General features: G+C 42.2%; 3 protein-coding genes and 1 long non-coding RNA gene across 9 annotated transcripts; 1 reads left to right on the plus strand and 3 right to left on the minus strand.

Moving 5' to 3' along the window:
• Positions 1-3,785: 3,785 nt before the first annotated feature.
• Positions 3,786-4,633, minus strand: LOC149988503 (uncharacterized). Of its 2 annotated transcripts, none has more exons than XM_090251615.1 (2): positions 4,303-4,633; positions 3,786-4,043 (listed from the first exon to the last, which is right to left on the minus strand). In XM_090251615.1, the coding sequence occupies exons 1-2, from the start codon at positions 4,491-4,493 to the stop codon at positions 3,971-3,973; spliced, it is 264 nt and encodes an 87-aa protein (XP_090107741.1). In that variant the 5' UTR covers positions 4,494-4,633; the 3' UTR covers positions 3,786-3,970. The 2 variants fall into 2 exon arrangements, with proteins under 2 accessions (XP_090107741.1, XP_090107740.1); XM_090251614.1 differs by having other exon boundaries at positions 3,786-4,110; positions 4,303-4,625.
• A 1,481-nt stretch (positions 4,634-6,114) lies between these two features.
• On the minus strand, positions 6,115-6,941 carry LOC112284841 (zinc finger A20 and AN1 domain-containing stress-associated protein 8). Its single transcript, XM_024525145.2, has one exon. It carries the CDS (start codon positions 6,939-6,941, stop codon positions 6,375-6,377), a length of 567 nt encoding a protein of 188 aa, XP_024380913.1. The 3' UTR covers positions 6,115-6,374.
• Positions 6,942-12,438: 5,497 nt separating this feature from the next.
• On the minus strand, positions 12,439-18,427 carry LOC112284860 (eukaryotic translation initiation factor 3 subunit B). Of its 3 annotated transcripts, none has more exons than XM_024525185.2 (11): positions 17,962-18,427; positions 17,282-17,513; positions 16,744-17,019; positions 16,506-16,634; positions 16,248-16,331; positions 15,663-15,986; positions 15,113-15,518; positions 14,835-14,946; positions 14,584-14,692; positions 13,972-14,337; positions 12,439-13,583 (listed from the first exon to the last, which is right to left on the minus strand). In XM_024525185.2, exons 1-10 carry the CDS (start codon positions 18,111-18,113, stop codon positions 13,990-13,992), a joined length of 2,172 nt encoding a protein of 723 aa, XP_024380953.1. In that variant the 5' UTR covers positions 18,114-18,427; the 3' UTR covers positions 12,439-13,583; positions 13,972-13,989. The 3 variants fall into 3 exon arrangements, with proteins under 3 accessions (XP_024380953.1, XP_024380952.1, XP_024380951.1); XM_024525184.2 differs by having other exon boundaries at positions 12,439-13,588; XM_024525183.3 differs by lacking the exon at positions 12,439-13,583 and having other exon boundaries at positions 13,721-14,337.
• Positions 18,428-18,714: 287 nt separating this feature from the next.
• On the plus strand, positions 18,715-22,285 carry LOC112284862 (uncharacterized). Of its 3 annotated transcripts, XR_016504004.1 has the most exons (4): positions 18,715-20,012; positions 20,651-20,789; positions 21,590-21,686; positions 21,952-22,285. It is a non-coding gene; the product is annotated as an uncharacterized LOC112284862 (long non-coding RNA). The 3 variants fall into 3 exon arrangements; XR_016504002.1 differs by lacking the exon at positions 18,715-20,012 and having other exon boundaries at positions 20,013-20,789; XR_002970545.3 differs by lacking the exons at positions 18,715-20,012; positions 20,651-20,789 and having other exon boundaries at positions 20,916-21,686.
• The last annotated feature ends 1,273 nt before the right edge of the window (positions 22,286-23,558 follow it).

The raw sequence follows: 23,558 nt of genomic DNA on the forward strand, positions 1-23,558 counted from the left end.
ACAATCATAATGTATTTATTCAAGATCAAAAGCTCTTTGTCATTGACCTTATAGACTTCTTTAGCCATTACATATATCAAAATAACTATGATCTTTTAATTCTATTGAATTTATGACAAATCAATCAACGTCAAGTTCTTATGTCTTTATATTTAAAATAGTGCATCATTTCACTAAGATAGCATATTTTGTATCATGCACAAAAACTATCATAGATAAAAAAAACAACTATTTTTTTTCTTTTTTTTGACAATGTTTATTTCTATCATGGATTGCCAAGAGATATTAGATCAGATAAATAGACTCATTTTGTATTAAGATTTTGGAAAATTCTTATGAAGATGTTAAAGGACTACTTAAACTATTTTTGGCTTTTTATTCTCAAATTGATTTAAAAAAAAATGATTCAATTTTTTAAAAAATATTAACACAACCTATTAACTACCATCAAGATGATTGCACAATTCTTTTGTTATTGGTAGAGTTTGTTTATAAATTTGTCATATATTCTTCTACTCAGTAAATAAATTTTAATATAAATTATAATTATCAGTCTTAACTTGATATTTTTGACTTCCCAAAAGTTAATAATCCTATGTCAAAAGTTTTAGTAATTTTTTATTAAAGCTTAATGTAACAATAAACTTTTGATTAAAATACTATTTTTGGTGCCCATAATGGTAAAGCCACTATGATAAACAAAACAATATTAGAATCAATTCCAAGAAAAAGTAAAGATGTTTTGAGCTCAACTAAGGTTGATGATTTGAAAGGCACAAAGATTGTTCTAATAGAATACATGAATACACTAGAAATAAGTAGGTGGCCTTTGTATAAGCTCACATTAAAAGTTGGCACATATGTGATGCTTTTGTATAATCTTAATCCAACTAATTGTCTTTATAATAGAATTTAGCTAATTATCAAATGTTTTAGTTATCATATTATTAAAGTTAAGATGATGGAAAAATAGTTTGGCAACATTGCATTTGTTTCTAAAATGACACTAAATATTAAAAAACTTAGGTCTTCTTTTATGTTTTGAGCCAAAATAAACAAAGATAAATAAAATTTGTCATACATAGCTTATTCAATAATAAAAAATAAAAAAATCTCAAGGACAAAAAATGAAGTACATTAGAGTAAATTTAACAAAATATTTTTTCTTCTATAGTCACTTGTATATTGCATTCTTGTTTGCAATGGTGCCATCAAATATAAGTGTTTTTCTAGAGAGCAATATAAAAGAGGATGTTAGCCTAATGTACAGTGATATTTACAAAAAAGTGCTTTAATAGTGAAAAGATGGCTAGAATCTTCTTAGAAGAAATGTAGCAAAATGAAATAAAAAAACGAAGTTCACTCCCCTTGTGAATTTGATGGGTCAATTTATTAGTTTTAGATGAAGAAGAAACTTTTATTGTTTTTGGAATGAATATATTTCCTATTTTTAAATCTATTTTTTATACATACTTATATATATATATATATATATATATATATATACATATACATTCATGTATAACATCTGCACATAATTTTTGGCTTATTATTAAAAAGTAAAAAAAAATTCACAATCAGAGTTGCATTGTGTAAAATTGTTTTATAGCAATGTTGTGCAGTTCCAATTTTGATACAATGGTGGGACGTAGTCTTTCCAAACACAATTTCTCTAGTAGAAAGATGCATAGCATAACTTTATGTCCTTCATGGCTTTGAGCAATCATATTGAAAATTGCTGTTTGTGTGGCAATCTACCATAGCACCCGCAAGTGACCAACAAAGATGAATGATACTACTAGTTTTCAATATGTGTGTATTAGATTAGTTTTTTCAGAGGTAAGTAGGCTGTTTGACATGGCAACTATGTATCAAACTGCTGGAATTCAAATATCCTGTGTCCGGATCCTGAATGTGAGGGTTGACTCTGCCCTGCCAATCCAAGGATTCATTAAAAGAAAGCACCAGTGTGCGCTTTGATGTTCGTTTTTGGCCTTTGTGTGACATGCTTGTAGGCCTTTTGATTATCCATTGAGGTCTTTTGCTTGGAGGTTGAGGAATTGTTTTTATACTTGCTATCTAAGAGTCATGGTTTAGCTGTGACCTAACCTTGAGAAGCTTTCATAGGAGACACTTCATTATGCTTTATAACCCATATTCTCCTACTGGGGGATCAGTCAATCATGGATTGTTCCAATAGCATTTTCTAGGGTTTACTGATTCATGAAGTTTTCCAAAAAAAACATTGTGTACTCTTTAAGTGTTCCAACACATCAAATATGTAGTGTGCATGTCATGCACAGGAACATTAGTGGTAATCACTTGCAACAGGTTATATCACACTGCATTCTACATTCAGAAGTGACATGTGTACATGTTCAAAGATCTCTTATGCTCAATTTAGTTGAAATTCCAAAGATATCACTTTTGAGTGGGGGCAATCCTTTGTCACTTAACATGCAGCTAAAATACACATCCTCAAGCTAATTTCTTTGCCATGTGCAAGATTGGAAAAGGTGATGGGTGCATATCATTTGAGTTTTTGGATTACAGTATTTGCAAATAGTGCATCATGCCATAGCACATGCTTTTGTTAGAACTTCACAGTGGGAAGTGCTCCATGAGAATTGCAGACAGGAGCACCAGATTTAGGTTGTATCTAATCTTCATAAAGGCAAATAATATTTAAAGCATGTGCATAGGTCTATTCTGTAGACTACCTATTGTGTAGTATATCTTGGATGCTGAGCACACTTCCCAGAGTTGGGTGAGTCTAGCAGAGTATGTGTCTGTGTTGGTATATATATACATAGAAACATTTGTGTGTGTGCATGTTTAGCAGAGAATGTGTCTGTATATAATACTTATAATGTTCTATTATATCATACTTACATTTTTTTTAATGCATAATTACTCTTATTGTTTGTATAAATCAATAGATTTATTTTTTAATTTTTTGAAATATTTTATTTTAAATATTTCTAATTTGCATAAGATTATATTGTTAAGACAAATAACAGTCATTCTCAATGTTAAAGGTCTTGTTGACTTGGGTAGTGTTTATATTAAGGCATATGGCATAGTTAATATTATACTTACAAAAAACTAGAATAGGAGACATTAAAAGACACTTAACAACTTTTTGGAAGTCAAACCTAAATAATAGATAAAAAAATCCTAATATTTCTAATATATTTGGTTTTTTGGCAATGAATTCTTTTTGTAAGCATGCACACTTATTAAAAACATACACCAACAAGAATTTCTACTACCAGCCTTATAATACCTGAATATTAGTTCTACCAGCCTTAAGTTCTAATACTTGTGACTATTGCTGAAAATAAATTATCTAAAGTGCTAAGCAAAGAGAATAGAAAACTCTCAATAATACAGTTATTGATTGACTTTGTGCACAAAAAATAGAAAAAGAAGTGCATGCTTAGTACTTAAGAATGTAATGGTATTTGTTGCAAATGATGTCCTTCGACCCTTATTAGCACAAAATTGACACTAAAATAAACCTTGCTAACAACTTCTATTGTACACACTATTGCTTTATTTTTAATGACAAAAATAATATATTTTAAAATAATAATAATAATAAGAAGAATAAAGAATTTCCAAACAACTCTCCATTACCACTCTCAATCCAAAGCCATTTCCCTCACAATATCAATCCAAAACAACAATAATATGCACAATTCCAACTTAAATGATGCAAAGGAGGAGAGAGATTATGCACACTCTCCAAAAACACAAATCCTGTAACATATTTCAAAGGTGCCATTTCATATTTGTTTTGTTTTATTTAGGTAGGTAAGTTGAGAATCCGATAGCGACGCAAACAGGAAGAGCAGGATGGCAAATGCCCGATCACTGGGAATCAATCGTCTTGCTTGCTTCTGTGCTCACGCCCCATCTCCCTCGCTCCACCTCTCTCGTTCCTCGGCACCCACATCCAGATCTCCGCTCAAGGCGCTTGCTTGTTGATCGTCTTTGATCCCTCCACCAGTGCACAGTCCCAAAACGATTCTGTTGCATTCCTGTTTCCAAAACCAAGCTGTTACATTCCTGTCTCCAACGCAATGTCTATAAAGTATTCTGCGCAACCTAGACCCTCCCTCCCCATTTTATTTTTTATTTTCTTATAAATATTTATATTCATATTGTCTGGTGGTGGTGTTCTGTCGCCAATGCTATTCAACGGCTGAGAGAAAGCAAACACGTATGCACTGCAGTACAGGGAGGTTGCATGAGTAGTGGAGAAAGAGGAGGAGAAGAAATCTTTGGCTCCTAACTTACCCATCCACATTCATGTACGGGTGGCGCTGCGAGACGGAGCAGCAGCGAAGAAGGCAGGGGGTTGAGAAAGAGGTGGGCAGTAGTGGGTCAGAAATGCGTCGCGTCAAGAACAAATGACCCGCTCGCTCCATGACTCGGTGCGGCATCATCCCATGGTTCTCTCTTGAACAGCCCCAGGACCCCATCGCCATCCCCCCATTATTCTCCCACCCCTCCCTGGCTTACTCATCATGCGGCCACTCAACCATTCTCAAGCTCACCTCGTCCTCCTCCTCCTCCGCATGAATACAATGGCATTGCTGCGTCACGGCTCCTTGGGTGAAGAGGAGGAAGGGGTGTGAGTAAGTTGGCTTCCACTCTGGCGGTAATTCTGCGTGAGCCGTGGACAGTCTTGCTTCTGAATTAGTCCGGAATTTGGAATAGCACATGCTCTTTGTATCGTAAAAGCGTATTATGCTGCCCCTGGAAAATCATTTACCTTGCAGATTTCACGGATTCCCGAATAACGAGAGGTAATTAACGGACACGAATAAGGTGAATCTCTCCATTAACTTACCAAATGGACTCCTAATCAACCCATTCCAGGATTTATTTAGTCATGACAACGTTCCGTAGTTGTTAAATATAACACTCCGGAATTCCACGCATCAAAGAATTATTGCTTCTTGAACTCCACATTGTTGTTTTGTATGTTCTGATAAAATTCATTTTAAACGTAGAATTGACCTTGAAGTTTGTGTAAACAATCTTACAACTTACCTCGACAAATTTCACTTACATTTTCCAGTATACTATTCGACTTCCACGAAAATCCTTTAACTTGGACTTTATTTTAAAATATGTGATTTTAACACATGAATAAAGATTAAAAAAATTAAAAAACATGGTACAATGAGGGTTGAACTTAGTCATCCTTGAAAACAAATGAATACATAGATGTCCGTGATTTGTGTACAAAGGCTTCACCACATGTGCTGAGGGACATGACAGCTACGTTTCTTTCAAGGTGGACCACGGCACTTTGAACCAACAATCTATATACACATGGTATTAGTTGCCAATAACTACCAAAACCATTATCTTGGAACACGAAAATCTGCTTAACTTGCAAGCAGAAGCTACTAGTTAAGGCGTAGTTTGGACAACTCCAGGGATGGGTAACCTAATCTGTAGTAAATGCTCGTTGAACACTGAACGAGAATTCCCTCAACTCAAGAAAGACGTGCTCCCTGCATCCTAATTGCTCGCTCCATGTGCACGTAAAACGCGATTCCTCTTCTGGGAAGTTACACCCAGGCTTGAGTGTCATCCGCATCAACCGTCACCATGACCATCAGTAGACTAGCCCAACAGATTTTGCTAGGAAAGGCCGTTTACAAGGGCAGGTAAGTAGAGTTGATCAGTGGACAAATTATTTTTCATCCGAAAAACATTTTCACTGGGGTAGTCTAGAATATAAGTTTATTATCCACTTGCTCCGACCAGTCTGCACATCTCGCGAAGAGATGAGCATGCACCCATTGGAACCAGGAAGCAGAAGTGTTGGGAGCAAAGTTGTTCATGTCGTTTGATGAGCGCATTCTTCACCTCGACCCAGTGATGTAGCCAAAAGTTCAAGTTTTTGTGACGCAAAATATGGAAATAATTAAGTCTGCCCTAACTGGTCAACATAAACTATGTATAATAACATACAGACTTGCCAACTACTACGACTGGACATTAGAAAGGAAAAATAGCAGAGACACTCCACCACTGATGCAGAAAGGGGAAAAAACAACACAATCAAGGCATGCATTACCCAGGATACATAAATTGTGTAATAAGTGTCCTCCTTAAAGAGGACTATCAATTGATCTGGCATATGATTCTATCTTGTCCTAACCTACTTCTGTACACATAAAACACGATGCCGCCAAGGGGGGAAAGGGGAAAGAAATCCCCTCTCCCCAAAACCGACGCGCACCCCTCGACTTCATCTTGATGCGACTCGCTCTCTCGATAAAGAAGAAAGATGTAGAGTTACTCAATGTATGAAGCCTAAATCGTCGGCAGAAAAGCTTAACGGATGCTCATCAAAACTTGACAACCTTCTCGGCCACGACAAGAGGATTAGCTTTCGCAATCGCTTCCTGCCCTGCGGCTTTGTAGTCATATGTGCAAGTGTGTTTGTCCGAGTACCGATGTAAAGCGCAGTAGAGGTTGCCACAGCGACACTTAAATCCTGTCAATCCAACACGCTTCCTGCAAGATCCGCATCGATTGGGCTCGGGTCTAGAGGGAGCTGCGATAGAGGACTTCACTGCCTGAGGGGCAGCTGCAGCGGGGGTAACCAGGTCTTGTTGATAGCTGGAAGATTGATGCGGCACAATCATTGTTCTCTCAACCTCGCATGTGAGCTTGGTCTCATGTACAGGAGCGGGGGGCTGAACAGCAGCAGCTGTGGCAGATGTCGCCTGAGCAGCCTGAGTGGCTTGCTCAGCTAAAGCCGTCATCTTCGCTTGCATGACTGTCTCTCGGTAGCACTTCGAGCACAACCCCATGGTAGCTTGGCTGCCGAAGAAGCCGCAAAGGTTCTTGCACATAACTGGACCCTCAGGGGCCTGCGAGGTCGTCTCCTGAGACACACGCTCGGTGGCCATCTTTAACAGACTAATAAGGATGTATCTTTCCTAATCAGAAGCGTATGAGAAAATCCTGCAAATCTCGCTCAAGGCTTCAGACTTGCAACCAACACTAATGACACACACACTAAGCGGGACTGGTGCAAAACTAGAGAATGGGTCGACTTCTCAAAGGTTCCCTTCCGCACCCAACAAGCAAAGTACTACTACAAAAGACACACAAAGCAACTCACACCCTGAGGGCAAACTTATAACACCCAACCCCCAAATGGGTACAAAAGTCGCGATCCGGCGGAAGTGACTGGAGAGGAATAAGAGGGCCGGAAGGGAGAGAGGTTAAAAAACAGAGCAAGACACCCGATTGAGCCGGCAAGACGCGATGGGAGGCCTAGCTGGGAGACGTGAGCCACTGACTGAGAGGAAGCCCGGGGTGGCCAGGAAGGTTGCCACTGCTCCCACACAATGTAGTCGTCGCAGGAGACGATGTAGAGGAAGAAGAAAAGGTGCAGGAGAAGTCTCTGTGCGAAGAAACCAGCAGAACACGCTTCTCTCCGTGCGAGAGAATTTCACAGACCGCAGCGGCCGCGGACCTTTACTTCTACTTACGACCACTCGGCCAAAGCGCGGCTCGTATCTTCGCTGGGAGTGGGCTCGAATGGGGCAGCTGGAACTCAAGAGGGCCAACTTGGTCATCGTAGCCTCGATTGTTCTTCCCCCTTTTCTCGCTCTTCCTGGCGAAATCATCTCACTCTATTAACGCAGATGATGCCAAGGCGGGCATGGATTCTCTCCCATCGCCGCGTCTGAATACCTTCGCACTAACCGCTGTCTTACCCCCCCCCCCCCCCCCCTCCTGGAAACTGTGCCGGATGCGACTAGTAACTCGCCCGGCCGGGCCCAACGCTGCCGCGAACCTGGCGAGTTGCGTTCAGGGAGTTCTCGATTCTTCTGGCCCACTTGAGGGGAAGGGGTGTTGGGTTGAAAGATCCTCGACTGTCCATTGGTACATGATTTGTCGAGGATTCGGTTGCTATCGTAGGATGGTATCTCTCCCTTCCACTGCCCGATCCTTCTCGCTCGCTCTCTCCCTCCTCTCCTCTTGGGCCCCGGTGTTCGGTGGCATCCTCTGATTGCACCACAGCATCACCATCTGCTGTCGCCGCGCTCCTAATGGGATTCTACAATTTAACCACCGTGCACATCCCTTCCGCTCCCTGCAAACTGTTCTTACACAGCGGCATGTGGGATGTGTCGTCATCATGTTGCTTTTGATTTCATTCCTCTTCCGATACAGAAATACCAAATTAGGACACCACCTTCGCTGATCGGCCAAATCCAAGCAAACCTACCACACCGGGTGGGGAGCTTGCCTCATTAGACCCTCATTCACACCAGTGCACCCACGTAATCTTCAATACCACTTAATCCTTACCACTTTCATGATTCTTAGCAAATTCTCTATTCCCCGTTTTCATGTTTCACGATAATTATAATAATTATCATTTTAGTGATTGGAATAGGATACTGGAAGGCACTTTCACTTTGGAATGTTGTTGATGTAGGTTAACCTGGGGAACGCTCTTGCTCAGATATGTAGTCAGCGCTTCCCTCATCCTGCATTAAGAACACACACATGGAAGCTATGCTTTATTTTTATCTTGTGCTTTTGGCATGCACTGGGGCCCTGCTGCGGCCTTCCTTCCTTCCTTCCTTCCTTCCTTCTTCATCCCTCTCCTCGCTGACTTTGTCTCGTGCTGCATAAGGTTTACCATTCATTCATACAGCGTATCTGTCCACGTCCCTCGTAGGTATGTCCACACGCAGGACCATTCGGATGTAATCCAATGCCTCCGTCGTGGCGTGTGACATTCCCCTCCCAGATTAGAAACCCAAGTGAAAAGATCCCTATGCTTTCTTTCTCTCTAGCTCTCTAGAATCTAAATCCCGTTCGTCGGCATGTTCCCTTTGTGTAGTCATCGACTGGATGAGATTCCTACAGATGGCCTTTATCCCACTCGATCATCTTGTTACGTGTGCCGGGGGCCGGCAGCATCGCGAGAGAAACCCTAATTTATACGGCGTTTGGCTCACTGGAGCATCTCCATACCCGCCCAGCTTCTAAATTAGCCCCCCCCCCCCCCAATGACCACCACTTGCCTCCGATGATTGGCTAACGTTGCACTGCCCGGCGGCATTCTCCAATCCCTGAGCCTGAGAATCCGATTGTTGGAGAGGCTGACGGCGTTAATCAGCCTGATCAGGGAGTTGTAGTTCATCCGTTAAGCCTCATGACAGGTTCTCCACCCACTAGCCGTCTGCATTTTCCCAGCGGCCTTACCCAGGGGCGTGGCCCACCATCGCTTCCTGGCCCCATTTGCCTTTGTCTGCAGGAATCTCACTGCCCCTCCACCTTGTATTCCTCTGCATCTTCCTTTGGGTGAACGCCTTCCCTCTCTTCCTGAGAGCTCCACTGCTCTGGACAATTGTGGGGTTCGAATAGCAATGTGCACACAATGGAGACTTGAGAAAGCAGTCTGCAACGAGAATGGGTGTGCAATCCTACACGTTATTCTATCGATTTTATGCTCTTTCCTTCTTTCTCTTCTCTGCTCGAGGTCTTCGTTATTCCATTTTTTGGTCAAGTCAAATGTTGCCATATTCATTCCACTTCACAAACGATTCCACTCCTTTGTAGGGGTGTAATGTATGGATTGTATCAATCAGACAATGACATGGCAAAAGGGATACGAAAGGGTTTGTCTCCACGAATAATGATTTTAGCACTTTGGGTTTTTCAAAGTATTTTTCGTGCGGATTGAGCTTTTTTGTTTACCCCGGTCTTGCGTGGGCCACATTGTGGGAATTCTCGTCATGGTTTGAGCCCTAACTATTCTTGACACAGATCGTATTTGTACGGGAACTCTAGGCTTTGCTGGAAGGGGTGACGAGGCATGCCAGCTAGGCAGAATAAAAGGTGTCCACTTCGACCTTCGGAGGGTGTGAAGCAGTGAACCAGTTGGCCAATTCCACGTGCCGTCCTTCTCCTCGCCACGTCACCGTCTTCCAAGGAAAGTGCGCACTTCTCCAGGTGGCTGCCTCGTTGGCAGGGCTGTTGCCCACTCATATGAACATCATCCATCCTCGGGGCAAGTGTGGATGACAAAGTCCGTCCTGATCCTTTGAAATCTTCAACAATGGTGGACACTATATATGGGTTTTATGCTCTCTGGGGCACAAACAGCAGCTCAGCCCTAAAAGCTCCTCCGTTGCACTTTCCAAGCTGACTGGGCATTCTATGGCGCGTTCATATCGTATCATGTAAGATACTATACGCAATCACAACACACACTATCATAGTAATGAAAAATCTAGAAGCAACGTTTATTTATTTATTTATTTATAAATGCGGCAGTAATCATTTTCCTTGCATCCCATACTTAAAAAATATATATACATTGAAAACGTCATGAAGAATAAGCTGCTGGCGAAGATACAGACACACACACACACACAGAGAAACAGTATAAATATAGAAAATATATAAATAGATAAATAGATAGAAAAAGTATTTATACTGAATCATGAAGAAATTGGATATATTCTCAAATTTCAAAGTGTGGAATATGTTTTTTCATGCAACAGATTGCATGTTGAATTCACCAAACAGATATCCAAAAATGATCATCGGGATACACATTCAAGCTGTGTCGCTGTAACACACACAGGCAGATATGCGAATGGATGAATGGTGGATGAGAGATAGATTAGTGGATGAATACTTAGGGGAGGAGGAGCGATTGATGGGGCTATGGCGGGAGCGGCACCACGAAGCGCGTAATGTGACATCGTGACGGAGACGCCGTCAAAGACCAGGTCCAACTGCGGGGCTGGGGCCAAGTCGTCGCCGTCGCCGTCGCAGTTGAAGACAACCACCACCACATGGCTCTGGCAAGGCCGTCGTCACGAGGTCCATGTGAGGAGGAGGATCATGCGTCTATGCGTGGTGAGAGAGGGGGAGATTGTGTTAGCCCAAGGGCGGGTGGGGGAAGAGATTCACACGATCGAATTTCTGAACATGGAACCACTATCGTTTCAGACCACGGTGCTGCCGAATCCCCTTCAAATGGGCGGGAATGGGAGAAGGGCTACTCCCAATCCCTGCCCCAATTCCGTCCTCCCCCTCATCCCAACCCAGTTAGTTTCGTGACGCGATTCCTGACAGCAAGTTGTTGGTAACACTGTCGAATGGCGATGAAGCACACCACGCTTGGCGATGGGAGAAGGAAGCTTAAGCACTTTTGACTGTGACGTGCTGGTGATACTCATCCAGCAGGGAGCCGATGCAGGTCAGCCAGCATGTGGGGCGCGTCGGCACCAATAGCGGAGGCGACGCACTGATCGTGGTCTAGACGGAAAGGGGAGGCACTGATCATCGGGTCTTCGGTTACCCCCCCCCCAATTCTCTCCTAATCCCGGTGAGCTTCCACATCTCTGAGTCGAGAATGACTCCATCCTATATGAACAGGGGTTACGCTTCCCATCGTTTTGTGGATTCGCTTCACTGATCGGAATGTTTGTTCCAGTCGCATACGAGAAACTCCCACACATTTGGGTGAAATTCCTGCTGCTTGTTACAATGCTTGCTCACTGGGGAGCGACAACCCTAAATTGGTAAAACAAATATGCTGATTCGGAAAAAGAAAAAAGCTGGCATGGGACTCTCAAGCGATGCTGCGCAGATTTTGCTTGCCAGCACCAAATCTGAACTGATCGAGCCTACGCCATGAATCTATTATTGAGTCGACTCAGGATTAGGGTTTGCGCCAGCAAGACTGATTCCGATGACGACGGTGCACCGTTGGTGAGAGCATTCATGAAAACTCACTGACTTTGATTAACCCCAGAAATTGACATGATTAAGAATGGCTTCAATCTTATCCTTTCATATACTAATTAATATAAGAGGTATATAAAGACCTTCTAAAGGGATGAGTCTGATGTTTCCGTGCTGTGTAATTTTAATTATATGTTTAAATAATTATTGAATATCATAATTTAATTCACTAATTAATTTAATTATATTTTGTATAATTAAATAATATAAAATCATTACTAACAGCAAGAATTTGAGTAAAATAAGACACCTTTTGCATTGTCTTTGAAGTTGTAATAATATTTCATACAAAACTTTCATTTATTTATTTTTATTAAATTAGTTGTGTACTTCAAAATGAAAAATAGCGAAACACAACTTTTACTATAATTTCTTTTTATATTCAATGAATATATGATATAAAATATGATTGTTTTTGAACAATTACTATAATCATTAATGAAATATTGATAGATTTATAAACGAAATTTGGTTTGTGGTCCATGTAGTTTGACCTTGGCAATTGTATATGTATGCAAAATAAGAAGAATAATAATAATTATTATTACTAATGTGCATTTCGAATTTATTTATTTATGCCAATAAAAACCACGTTTCAATTTCAACACTGTCCAGAATGCATTTGTACATTAACTTTGAAGTACTTATTCTGCTCTACACGTTCTTTTATTACATCATGTAGAAAGCATAGTGTGTTCACAAAAAACAATATAGTCCTTTCCAAGTTGCTCTTCTACACCCACATCCATTTATTTAAACATTGTTTTTTGTTTTGTTTTTTCGGTCTAGTAGCCTAACCTCAACAACGGAATTTCACTATGTCAATGTAAGCGAATGATTTCGAAAGCCAAGTCTGAATGTTGACCTTTAATTGTTTCTAATTTGTACCCATATACTCCACAATCCATGGAATTGTGGGAACCAAGTAAAAAGTGTGTTACCAAAAATGGGGTGGGAAGAAGAACTAGGTGAACAACACTTGGCAGTCAAAACTGGGTGAACCACACTTGGATGTTACCTGGCCTCCAGTTTTGAGCGCCAGGTGTACCTCGGCGTTTCTTTGTGCCATCGGCACAGCGTGATGGTGTTTGATGTGGGCTCCCTCAGATCGAATTGTGTCGCCTATTCAGGAGTGGTCGATTGGAGTCGTGCACGTTTTAATTGCATTTTGGGCTAATTGGGTCGATTCATGTTGTCGATTTCAACGTGTAGTCCAGGTCTAGGGCGAATTGGAAGAAACGTTAGAGGGGTTGAGCGAGAAGTTGAGGAGAGTTTAGGGTTATCTGGGTAGGAAGGAATGGAGGGCACAGGTGATAACGATCACAATTCGAAGGTGCCAGAGAAGGCGGTGAGCCCTACTTCGGAGGCTCGAAAGGTGATAGACCATGCTGCTTATAATGCTCGAGCGGTAGGGAAAGTCCTGCTTCACCCTCTCAGCAAGGAGGCGCAGACGGAGGCTATCGCCAAAGCCCGCGAAGACAAGGCTGTCTCTGATCAGCGAACGGCCCCTGTCAGCGATACTGTAGCGCAGCAGGCCGATCCCCTCTGAATGTCCATAAGTAAAAAGCACACCAGGCCTCATGCTGGAGTGATGTTGACGCAAAACTGCCACTGGAGCAACACCCACACTGGATCCACGGGGAATTAGACTCAGTGTAGGAGGATTTCTTGGATTTTCATCTCAGATTTGTACTCATTTTCGCGTGTAAATGAACCGAAGTTTGGCTACAATTTCAGCTCAAGTTCTTGTTTTCAGGCTCCTGCTTCTGTTCTGTGCATGCAATAATAATACAAGTGCATTAATAACAAGACGTGTTGCGATTTCATGACTGGAAAACATAGACATAGTTGGTCTGCTTCAAATTGAAGGGCCCAGGGTCATTCAGGGGATAAAGAACAGAAAGGAAAAAACTTTCATGTTTACTTCACGAATGGCATACTAGATAACAGGGGGGATCATTCCATCCTGAAATAGACATGAAAAAAGAGCTTGTCCTACAACAGAACTAAAATAGCTTGCATTGCCAGAATGGCGTGCAATTCTGTAAGATACTGACATAGGTTGTTTTGTTCACAGCTTCAACGCTAAAAAAAAAGCGAAAAACACTGTTGGAACAAAATGAACAACCCTTGCTACAAAAACGTGATCCGAACCTGCAGTTGTACGCTAAGTCAGTCCTGATTATCAAACCCGAAAGCAACGACTTCCTCCTCTATGTTAATGATCTCTTCTACTTCGACTTCCTCCGCTTCGTAGTCTTCCTCCGTGTCACTTGGTACACCGTCACGAAGGATGTAACGCTCCTCTTTCTCCTCCTCTTGTGCTGCCTTCCATTGGGCCACCCAGGACTTCCACTCGTCAACCAGTTTGCGACGATTCTCGGTGTCCCTTTCGGTACCCTCCAGGGATCTTGCCAGATCGTCAGCCTCGTACTTCTTGCTGTACTTGCGCAGGTTCTTGGCAATCTCAGCCTCATCCTCGGGAGTAAGAAGTGTGGGGGGTCTTGGACGCCACAAAAACTGGTTGAAAAAAAATGTATGTTGTTAATGACATAATGCACACATACTAATCCATAAGCATGTCTAATTCCAGGTGACCATCAATTCGGTCACGTCGAAAATAACAGAAGGCACAAACGCGAAACTGCACTCGCGAGAGGGAAAAGGGCAACGAATAGCACTTAAATATGTTAAAATTGCTGATGTTCCAAATCAAAATTCAATCGCATCCCATGTGTTTACCCAAAAAATTAGAGGTACACGTACCTGGAAAAACCTGTCCCTAGGGAGGCGGTACAACAATTTTCCTTGGAATGACCAGATATTGAAACCGTTCTCCATCTGGTGAACAGATGTTACTGATGTTGAACAGAACCTGCAGGACAGTACAAGCCACCAATGTTAAAAACCGATACAGAAAATGTCTAGCTGTCGAGCAACTCAATATACTTCAGAGCAACCAGCACTTCATTACTTTCCAGACACCAGTTTACTGATCATGACAGAGAACTACTCGCCTGCCGGTAGGATCCCAATCGACGTCTGTAGCCATGAAGTGCTCAGCTGTTGCCATTGTCTCCAAATCATCCACATTGTAAAACTCAAGCTGACCGTTGTAAGCCTTGAGACCTGAAGATATCAAAGTAAATCGTTCTCAGCCCTAGATGCTTCATTACCTGCTCTTAACATCTACTGAAGTGTCATCAATACAATTTAGGAAAAAAACGTAGTGTAGTAAATTAAGCTATGGCATCCTACTTGAACATTAGATAAGAATAAAGTCATGAAGGCTTACCTGCAAGAATGATGAAGCGTCCAAGTGGAGACCAGTACAGGGCATTGGCTTGTCTACCCTTGAGGGTAGTAAGCTTGGTCACACGTCCCTTCATGGAGTAGAAAGAAATGTCTGGTCGAGGACTATCACCATGGATAATCGCAAAACGGTGACCTTTTGGCTCCCATGCAAATGCTATAATCTTATCGTTCTTATTTTCGAGTTCCAGAACCTCAATAGGAATGTCGCGTTCCTTCACACGGAAAAGCTCAAACCCAGTATAGGTACTCTTCTTGGTCTTGGTGTAACGGTCGACCTTCACAGCTAAGTACTCACCGTTGCTTTGCCAATACATTTTGCAGTCACTCACGCTGAAAAGGTTCTTTTGACGCAACTCTTCTCTGCTGGGAATAGACACAAGACTCACCTGAAAGATACCACAAATCATTGTCCATTATTTTCAGTATTGCCTTCATGCAGGAGGTCAAACAATATGCTATCGTCCTCAAAAAAGTTCCGGATTACCCAAGTATGAAACAAAATATCAAATAGAAAGGGGGTAAAAACTCACCCTGGCGGGCTGGTTACCACCACCACCTTCGGGAACGAAGAGAGACAGCAAGGGGTCGGTTGGAGACCAGCAGAAGTCAACTACATTCTCCACCTTCAACGATTTCTTATCCAACAGACCCATGGTATCAGTCTCGTACACGCTAATAGCATTTTTGCCAATTCGTGCGAAGTACTTATCGTCACGCCCACCTGCCCATTGGAACACAGGCCATGAAACTCCAGCGATACCGCCAGTTCCACCAGTAGCGAAGTCGTCAGCACTGCCCTTGAACTCGCGCAGAACCTTGCCACTCCTAACATCGAAAACCATCAAAGTGACCCTCTGCACCATGCCAACACGTCAGGGGAAGTTAATTAGTTTCAGACAAATACACTCAACAGAGTCGACAATATACATCACGTCAATGTATTTCAAACAAATATCCGGATGAAACTAATGAAAATGAGCAGAAAGTGTCATAAAAGGAAAAGGACTACGATGGCTCACAGAGGAGTAATACAGCAGCAGCTGGATTACACCATTTCGATGATATAACAGAATTCCAGCGTATACAAGTAATTCCTACGCTAAAAGCATACAGACCTGCGTATCTCTATGACTGCTGGGCTCATGGCTGCTGTACGTCACCATAAACTTTTCTCCTGGAGAGAAATCGATCAACTTCACCTGCTCCCAACAACACAGACCAATATTCAGTTCTTGTTACTTTTAAAGTCGAATATGTGTTCAATTCATTCGTCATCTACGGTTGGAGGCAAAAGAGTGCTCAATGCGCATCAGCACAGCTAAGAGTTGCTGCATATAAAACCCAAGGAGAGCAGCAAAGCTATCGCGACATACCTGGGGATGAATGTAACGCATGAGACGATTGAAAGATTTCTCGCCTCCCCACACAGCAGCTCCCTGCCTGTGAATGGTGGCCAGATAGGTTCCCAACGGCGACCACTGCACGAAGCTCTCTGTCCAGAACTGGTACCACAGCAAAATTTTAGTGTATTGGAATGAGTTGTGGGGTTCATTTTCCTACAAGACCATAGTAACTCGTAGAAAAGAACAATTGCCGCAATAAGTAACTTACAGTGCGATGATACACTGGGTCAGGCTTCCCCTGGCTAGCGTTGTTCCAGTAAACCTCTGTCTCGGATCCAAAACGAATAACAAACTGATCCCGGCCCCGGTCATCTGTGAGCCAGGCAACAAGGTTTTCGCCGGGAGTGTATGGCTTAATTTCCGGGGAGTTCCACTCATCGGGCACTTTCATATACTTATCGTAATCGTCAAACATATTGACAACAAAGACGTGAGATCTGTCGAGCTTGTAACCGTTTGTTTGCTCACGCGCTGTCTGTGCTTCCTGCAATCAGCAACACGAAACATGTCATTTGAAAATACACTTACAAGATCTTCATGAAATTATATCCTACTTACAATCTCCCCGAAATCCCTGATTCTGATTCAAAATACCTCGATTATCATCGTGCCCCCGTTTCTTTAATTCAGCACTAGTTGAACAATATAATTATTGTTTCAAAGCTCCATAGAAAATTGGTAATAAATCCCTAACAGAAAGAACTGCTACAGATCATCACTCAAGGATAAAAATCTCAAAATAGTACCTGGGGAGTGCTGTACTCAATAAAGGCATAACCCTTGGTCTTCCCACTCTCATCTCTCGGCATCAGAAGTCCGTTAGGAGTGATAACACCGATTTGTCCAAAAATCTTGCGAATGACACCCTCAAGCTTCTCATATTTCTCAGAAGCCACAACAGGCAAGTTATCGACAATGATGACGTTGCCGAAACCTGTATCGGTTTCAAGAGTCTCTTCTTCTTCTTCTTCATCATCGCTGCCATAACACATACATCACAACGCAAAGTTATGCAACTATCGAAATTTCGTCTTATCTGGGTAATGAAATGAGGACTAGATATGCTAAGCATGATACGCAACCATGAGATTATGCAAGCACAATACAATTCACCAAGTAAAAACGAGAATTTCAAAGTGCATCGCAATATCATTCAAGAATGAAATGGATCCAGATCTTTCAAGCCCGGAGCCCATCCAACAAGCTTTATCCGTTTTCTAGCAAATCTCGACTGAGCAATAAACAGGAGAAAAGAATTGGTAATAAGTCACGAAGACCTAGACTCACCACATCAAGTACTACCGAAGATATGGACATAGGCTTGAACTTTTAAAGTTACTCCCAATGTACAGTAATTATTGCCAAGAGTAACTTCTTTCAACAAACAAGAAACTCCATGAGCACGAAAGCTAAGACAGAAACATACCTCTTGATACCCATGTCATCTCCAGGGGGCAGAACAATGGAGTCCAAGTCTACGTTGCCCCAATCGATATTCAACTGGATTCGAGGCTGTTCCTCTTCAACTGCCGTCCCCGGCGGCACCATACTGTGCGGCGCCTCTTCAACGTCCGCCATGCTTGCACCTCCTCTCAGAAACCCTGACTCAGAACGTACAACTTCTTCACCACCCTATTGCTGCGCAACGCATCACCAGGGACCCGCAACAATATACTCTCCGCCCCTCGATGCTCATCAATCTGCCGCGAAGCAACCACGTACACTTCAAAGGACCGCAACCACAACTGAGAGCACCAAATGCGGCGACTCGCCACTCAAAAAAGCCGATATCACATCCAGAATCCAGCTGCGGCAGTCGCATTAACAAATCGGAAGCTATGGTGAGCAAAGATGAGTGAGATGTGCGCAGCGATGGCGACGAGGCAAGTCAAATGCTCCGGAAAGACTCAGACTACGTCTGAGTTCAGCTTTTAGGGTTCTTTAGGTCATCTTCCGTTCCCAGAGTTCTCTTCGTTCCCAATGAGTGTAAACTTCGTTTCATTGCCCTTCTCACTCCTTGCAATCAGTTCTAACGAAGTGATTACTGAACTGTTTCTTCTTTGGCGAAGTCACTAAGTAACCTACTAATTTTCGGTCTTAGTGAGTAGCTTCCTGAGTTCCTGTCAAGCTTCGGCAGCATTTAGTCACCGCCTGGTGGTCGCTGGAGTATTGATCCGATTCCGCCATCGCGTTTTTGTCCCATGGCGTATTGAGTTTCGTGTGTTCTTCGAGCATCCTTTGATGATTTTTTCTTCTGGTGTTGTCTGGCAATTTTTTTAGCTTTTTAATTTTTCAATTATTTTCCCGAAGGTGCTTCAGTCCAGATTATCTCACTAATGCCGATTGTTGAACTCTTTGCAATTTCAAGCAATTATTTTAACTCAATTGAAATCGCGAATTGTTTTTGTTCGCTCGGGACGCTGCACACTAGAGAAATCACTTCCGAGTGTGCAATCTTGTTTGTAACGTGAGTTTGGTGTGGATTGTCGATTTTGGAGTTCTCTATCGCGGAGGTGATGTTGATTGCGACTGTTATATCTTTTCCATCAGTTACCGGGTAGTGTAATTCAGCTGTGTGTTTCGTGTTGTACTTGTGTCAAGAGAACTCTGTAGCAATCTTGAGTTCGATAGTTGTAGAGTACAGATTAGGGCTTAGTATTGGTGTTGAGGTTTGGAGGAGTGATGGAGATTGAACTGTCGTTAGAGAGTGCGTATGGAGATTCAAATGTTGATTATTCGTACTGGAATTTCGTGATTCCGCGCGACCAAAATCTGTTTGTAGAAAGCCACGGACGGATAAGTTTGAAGTCTTTTGACAGCTTTGGATGAGGCTACGATCATGGAAATTTGTGCGAACAACGAGCGTGATGCCGCGCGTTCCGATACTGCAAATATCGTGTTAAACTATGAACCAATCGGAAGCTTTTACGACCATAGAGAAAGTTATTTATGCATGGAAAATTAAGGTGGAAGCTGAGTTGAGCTTCAGTATTGATAAATTGGTCGTGGAGAGGTAGCAAGAAGAGCATCTACCTCTCCACAACCAATTTTTCAGTATTAAAGGGAGGATATGGAGGAGAAGATTGAAAAAGTTGAATAAAAGGTATGAATAGAGAGGAAGATCCTGAAGAGGGAGAGGGCGGAGAAGAAAAGGAGCTATTAGAAAGGGAGAAGAGTTGTCGAAGAAGGCACAGATTACCAATCTACAACATCGTGACAATGTAGAGAATGATGTTGATAATTGGTCCACGCTGGCGATGCTTGAGAATGGCTTGAAAAGCTTGTTCTGGTTGGAACAGAGAAGAAAAATATTTAGGTTCCAAATTTCCCGCTCCTTCAATGAGAAATCTGGCGATTTTAACAAAGAAGGTAGTGTGTTAACTTTGAATTTTAAATCTGGGATTTGTCTTCAAGCAAGATTAGCTCCACCTAGCTGCTTCCTCCTCCGCTCCTGAACTAAACGGATACTTTGATAAGGTACTTTTACTTGTTCATCAGTACTCCAACCTCCTTTGTTGGTTTTGGCAGTTAGGATTTTAGTTGATTTGAGCTGCACGTAAGAAGGGCCGGCAGATTATTCGAAATATTTGCTACAGATGCTTTCCACTGCTCTTTCTTAACTTCGAGGGCTCAGTTCTCTATCTCTCTGATTTTACTGTCGTCACGCTCTATTTATTAGTCAGAGCTGTTGAGAATTGCCGTGAAGCGTCACATTGACATTTCCACCCTTTTAAAAGAATTACTTCCTGTAAATCTTGCTATTGTGAGGCACAAGGGGAGAAAGTTTGTTCTAGAAGTAACGTACAGCCTCACTGTAATTTCGAAAGAAGTTCTTAGTTACCTTATTCGTAAGGTGCCACAAGTTTCGGGTTATTGAGACTAGGTAGTTGCAGACGTGTCGCATCATCAGGTTCTACCTGGTGTACGTGTACACTCGAAGTTGTGATATTGACGTTTGAGTCCTTGATCTTAGAGTTCTGGACCCCAAAGGTAATATCTTATGTTGTTAGCACACCGCAGCATGCTCAGCGTAGTAATTGGGAGGAATGACCTCTTTCGCAATCTCAGATTATTTATGCTCCAGCTGATACACATTGTTTGCTTGCCCTATTTAGCACACTACGATCTGATGCTTTGGCCCTGATCAGCCTGGTCAAGCAAATGTTAAAACTGGCGATAACCCAGCTTCATTGATTCAGAAGCGAACATCCAGCTTTCAGGAGATTAGAGGACCAGAACTGCAACTTTTCACAGGTGCGGGGCTGAGGCTTGCTTTTTAACCATCTTAGAGCCCTGTTTGACGGCTAAAAGATGTGCCAGTAAAAACTTTCAAAATGATCGTTAAAACACAAACTTCTGTGGTTGAGATGCCACCAATAAAATGGTGGCCTTCCGCTATTGTTACACATTTCCCGTTCTTAGTGTACTTAATAGCGAAACAACGAAACCAAATTCAACTTTTTTAGGAGGCTTCGCTTTTCTGTGTGAAAATTTTACTCGTATCACACATGTACCTATAGCATGGCCTTTCTTTTCTTTGCTTTGCTTTGCTTTCTTTCCTTCCCTTCTCTTTGTTTTTTTTTTTTTTTTTTTTTTTTTTGTATTTTTTTGGCATGTTCAGAAAAGACTACTCTTACTACCCTTGTTGGTTACGTCTTTTCTCCAAAGATGTGTCTTGCTATAAGAATGATTGAAGCTGCACCTCGACCCTCACTTCTGTTGTTTCCGCTTGGGTTTAATGACAAGCAGAGAATTTTAGCCGAAAGTTATTCCAAGTTTGTAAAATAGTATTCACTGGCATTGGTAGTCATTATCTAGAGTTGCAATAAGTCACATGCGTGAAGGCTTATAGGCCGGCGAGCTTGAGAAGCACCTAAGTACCCACGTGATGAAATGATTTTGGACTTAGTTGGACAAAAGGATAGGCGGAAATGGGTGACCGAAGTTCTTGTGTGATGGAATGGTGTGCCAATTCTCAAGTGCCGACCTTGACCATGAACTTGAATCTATATCCACAGTAATTGTTTATTTGCAATTTCTTTAATTGTTAATAGAATCGAAAATAATCAGTTTCACTTGGAGGTCTGGATTGAGGGATTGGCTGGGCGGTTGCGCTGTGTTGAGATTGGTGCAGCATCATCTTCCACTAAGGTATGTTGGTTATTTTTTCAACTGATCTTATGAAGTATCTGTGAGATAACATATTTTTACATACGAAAGAGCTCGCTGTACACCCCTTCGTGCTGTTTGAAATTTGAAACTTCAATCTAGAGCTCGAATCCTTGTGAGGACGTATTCGTCTAATTTATCCAGGTATGACATGTGGCGTAAGTATAACAATCTATTGAAATCTGTTTCATCTTGCTGAAACATTTTATTGGTCTTGTAATTCATGTCTTGTTTCTGAACTCTACAGAACGCGGCAAATGGTTGAGCAGAGGATATTTGAAGGTCGGTTTTTGCTAACGAAAGATATCAAACTGCTGCAGCTGTGATCGATGCATGTATTTTGGAAAGAAACCAGCAGTATGGGAGCAACTTGAAGAGGTTCGATCTGTATCGATGCGGTGCACATCTATTTTATGTGCCTACGCCATCCCGATCAAGCTCCCCTTTTGAGATCATGCTTGACTGTATAGTTTCTTATCATTCTCGTTCTCTCATTGCTTCGTTGGTGGAGCGAAAACCATGTCAGCAATTTTTAATTTCATCCTGGTTGAGGAGGAAATAAATTGATTTTTTTCTTGGCATCTCTGTTCGATAGGTAATAAGGAGTTTCAGATCTTGGTATCGAAATCAGAGCTTCTGTCACGATTTGTTGAGTGTAATGGGAAGTTTTCGCCAGGACCTCCCACATCGAATGAAGCTAAGCCTCCAGCTCCTGCAATCTAGGGCGTTCCACAATCTGTGTTTGGGATTTGTGAGGAGCACTAGCATTGCTTCGTGTGTGGACACTTATTTTTGCACATTCGTCTCTTGTATTCTCCTTGTTGCGTATGGGAATTGTTGGCCAAGCGCCGAAAATGCAAACTATCTTGGTTAATGTAATTTGAAATAGTTCACATTTTGAGCTTTAAAATGTAGTCCATCAATGCCCACAATTCGAACGTTACTTGATATATTTAGAAAGCCTTTACTGAACGGAGCTCTTTAGTTGGACATTTCATAACTCTTTCTTCCGGCATTTTAATGAAGGAATTTCAAGCACCTGAGCGGGTTTCTTTATTTAATTAGTTACCAAAGCACAAGACAGGACTACACATGAGATGCCGACAGTGGTAGAAATGAATGTATCTTAAGCTCGTTTTAGATGCCGGTTCACGCATGTGCATGCAGACAGTCTCAGGCATTCTAAGCCTTAGCAGAACATCGTTGTGCGAAGCCCACAACAGATTTGCAAGCTATTGAGTTTACACGTGGATCATCAGAGGAAAGGGTGACAGAAGCTTCTATCCATGTCCATAGCGAGTTTGAGTGGCCAGGCAAGAAAGCTCTAATTTTCTCGTCAGGCCATGCTGACTCCGTTCTTCACACTGTATTTGCATTATTTCTTCAAAGAAGTTGCGATCGCTGACTCACTCAAGAAGCATCCGAAGGGAATCAGAACCTGCACCACGAGGCCCCAGGTGCACGACGCTCACCCGCCTTCCTTCCTACATTGTTAGAAGGCTACTCACAAGGATTCAGTCCTAGATGACCGTGGGCCCATACAACTTTTGAATACTGCTTGTGAGACTCTCAAGGAACCTGAGTAGACAACTGCTAAACCGACCATCAATATATCTCTCGCGCTCTCTCTCTCTCTCTCTCTCTCTCTCTTTCGATCTCGAAGAACGACTCTTGTTAGAATCGTTGCGAAGGACTAAGTAGAGCAGTCCATCATCTCTAATGCGAAGCTGGAACTAACCAGTCAACTTCGGTTCCACAGAGCCAATTCGGCAAGCTCGATTGTAGCAACATATGAACGGTCTCTGTGAGGTTGACTAGCCGCCGATGGGATATACAAGCAGCAAGAACCCCTAG

The sequence above is a fragment of the Physcomitrium patens genome, chromosome 7, assembly GCF_059467195.1.
Source record: "Physcomitrium patens ecotype Gransden chromosome 7, ASM5946719v1, whole genome shotgun sequence".
Lineage (NCBI taxonomy): Eukaryota > Viridiplantae > Streptophyta > Bryopsida > Funariales > Funariaceae > Physcomitrium > Physcomitrium patens.

What these genes read in the sequence shown, in the direction of transcription:
- LOC112284860 (XM_024525185.2), bottom strand. Translation starts at nt 18,113, where the DNA reads ATGGCGGACGTTGAAGAGGCGCCGCACAGTATGGTGCCGCCGGGGACG. An exon ending in TTGAGTACAGCACTCCCCAG is followed by an intron (nt 17,020 to 17,281) that starts GTACTATTTTGA and finishes TGCTGATTGCAG; the next exon opens with GAAGCACAGACAGCGCGTGA. An exon ending in TGCGTTACATTCATCCCCAG is followed by an intron (nt 16,332 to 16,505) that starts GTATGTCGCGAT and finishes TGTTGGGAGCAG; the next exon opens with GTGAAGTTGATCGATTTCTC.
- LOC112284841 (XM_024525145.2), bottom strand. Translation starts at nt 6,941, where the DNA reads ATGGCCACCGAGCGTGTGTCTCAGGAGACGACCTCGCAGGCCCCTGAG.
- LOC149988503 (XM_090251614.1), bottom strand. Translation starts at nt 4,493, where the DNA reads ATGGCGATGGGGTCCTGGGGCTGTTCAAGAGAGAACCATGGGATGATG. An exon ending in CCGTACATGAATGTGGATGG is followed by an intron (nt 4,111 to 4,302) that starts GTAAGTTAGGAG and finishes GGGAGGGTCTAG; the next exon opens with GTTGCGCAGAATACTTTATA.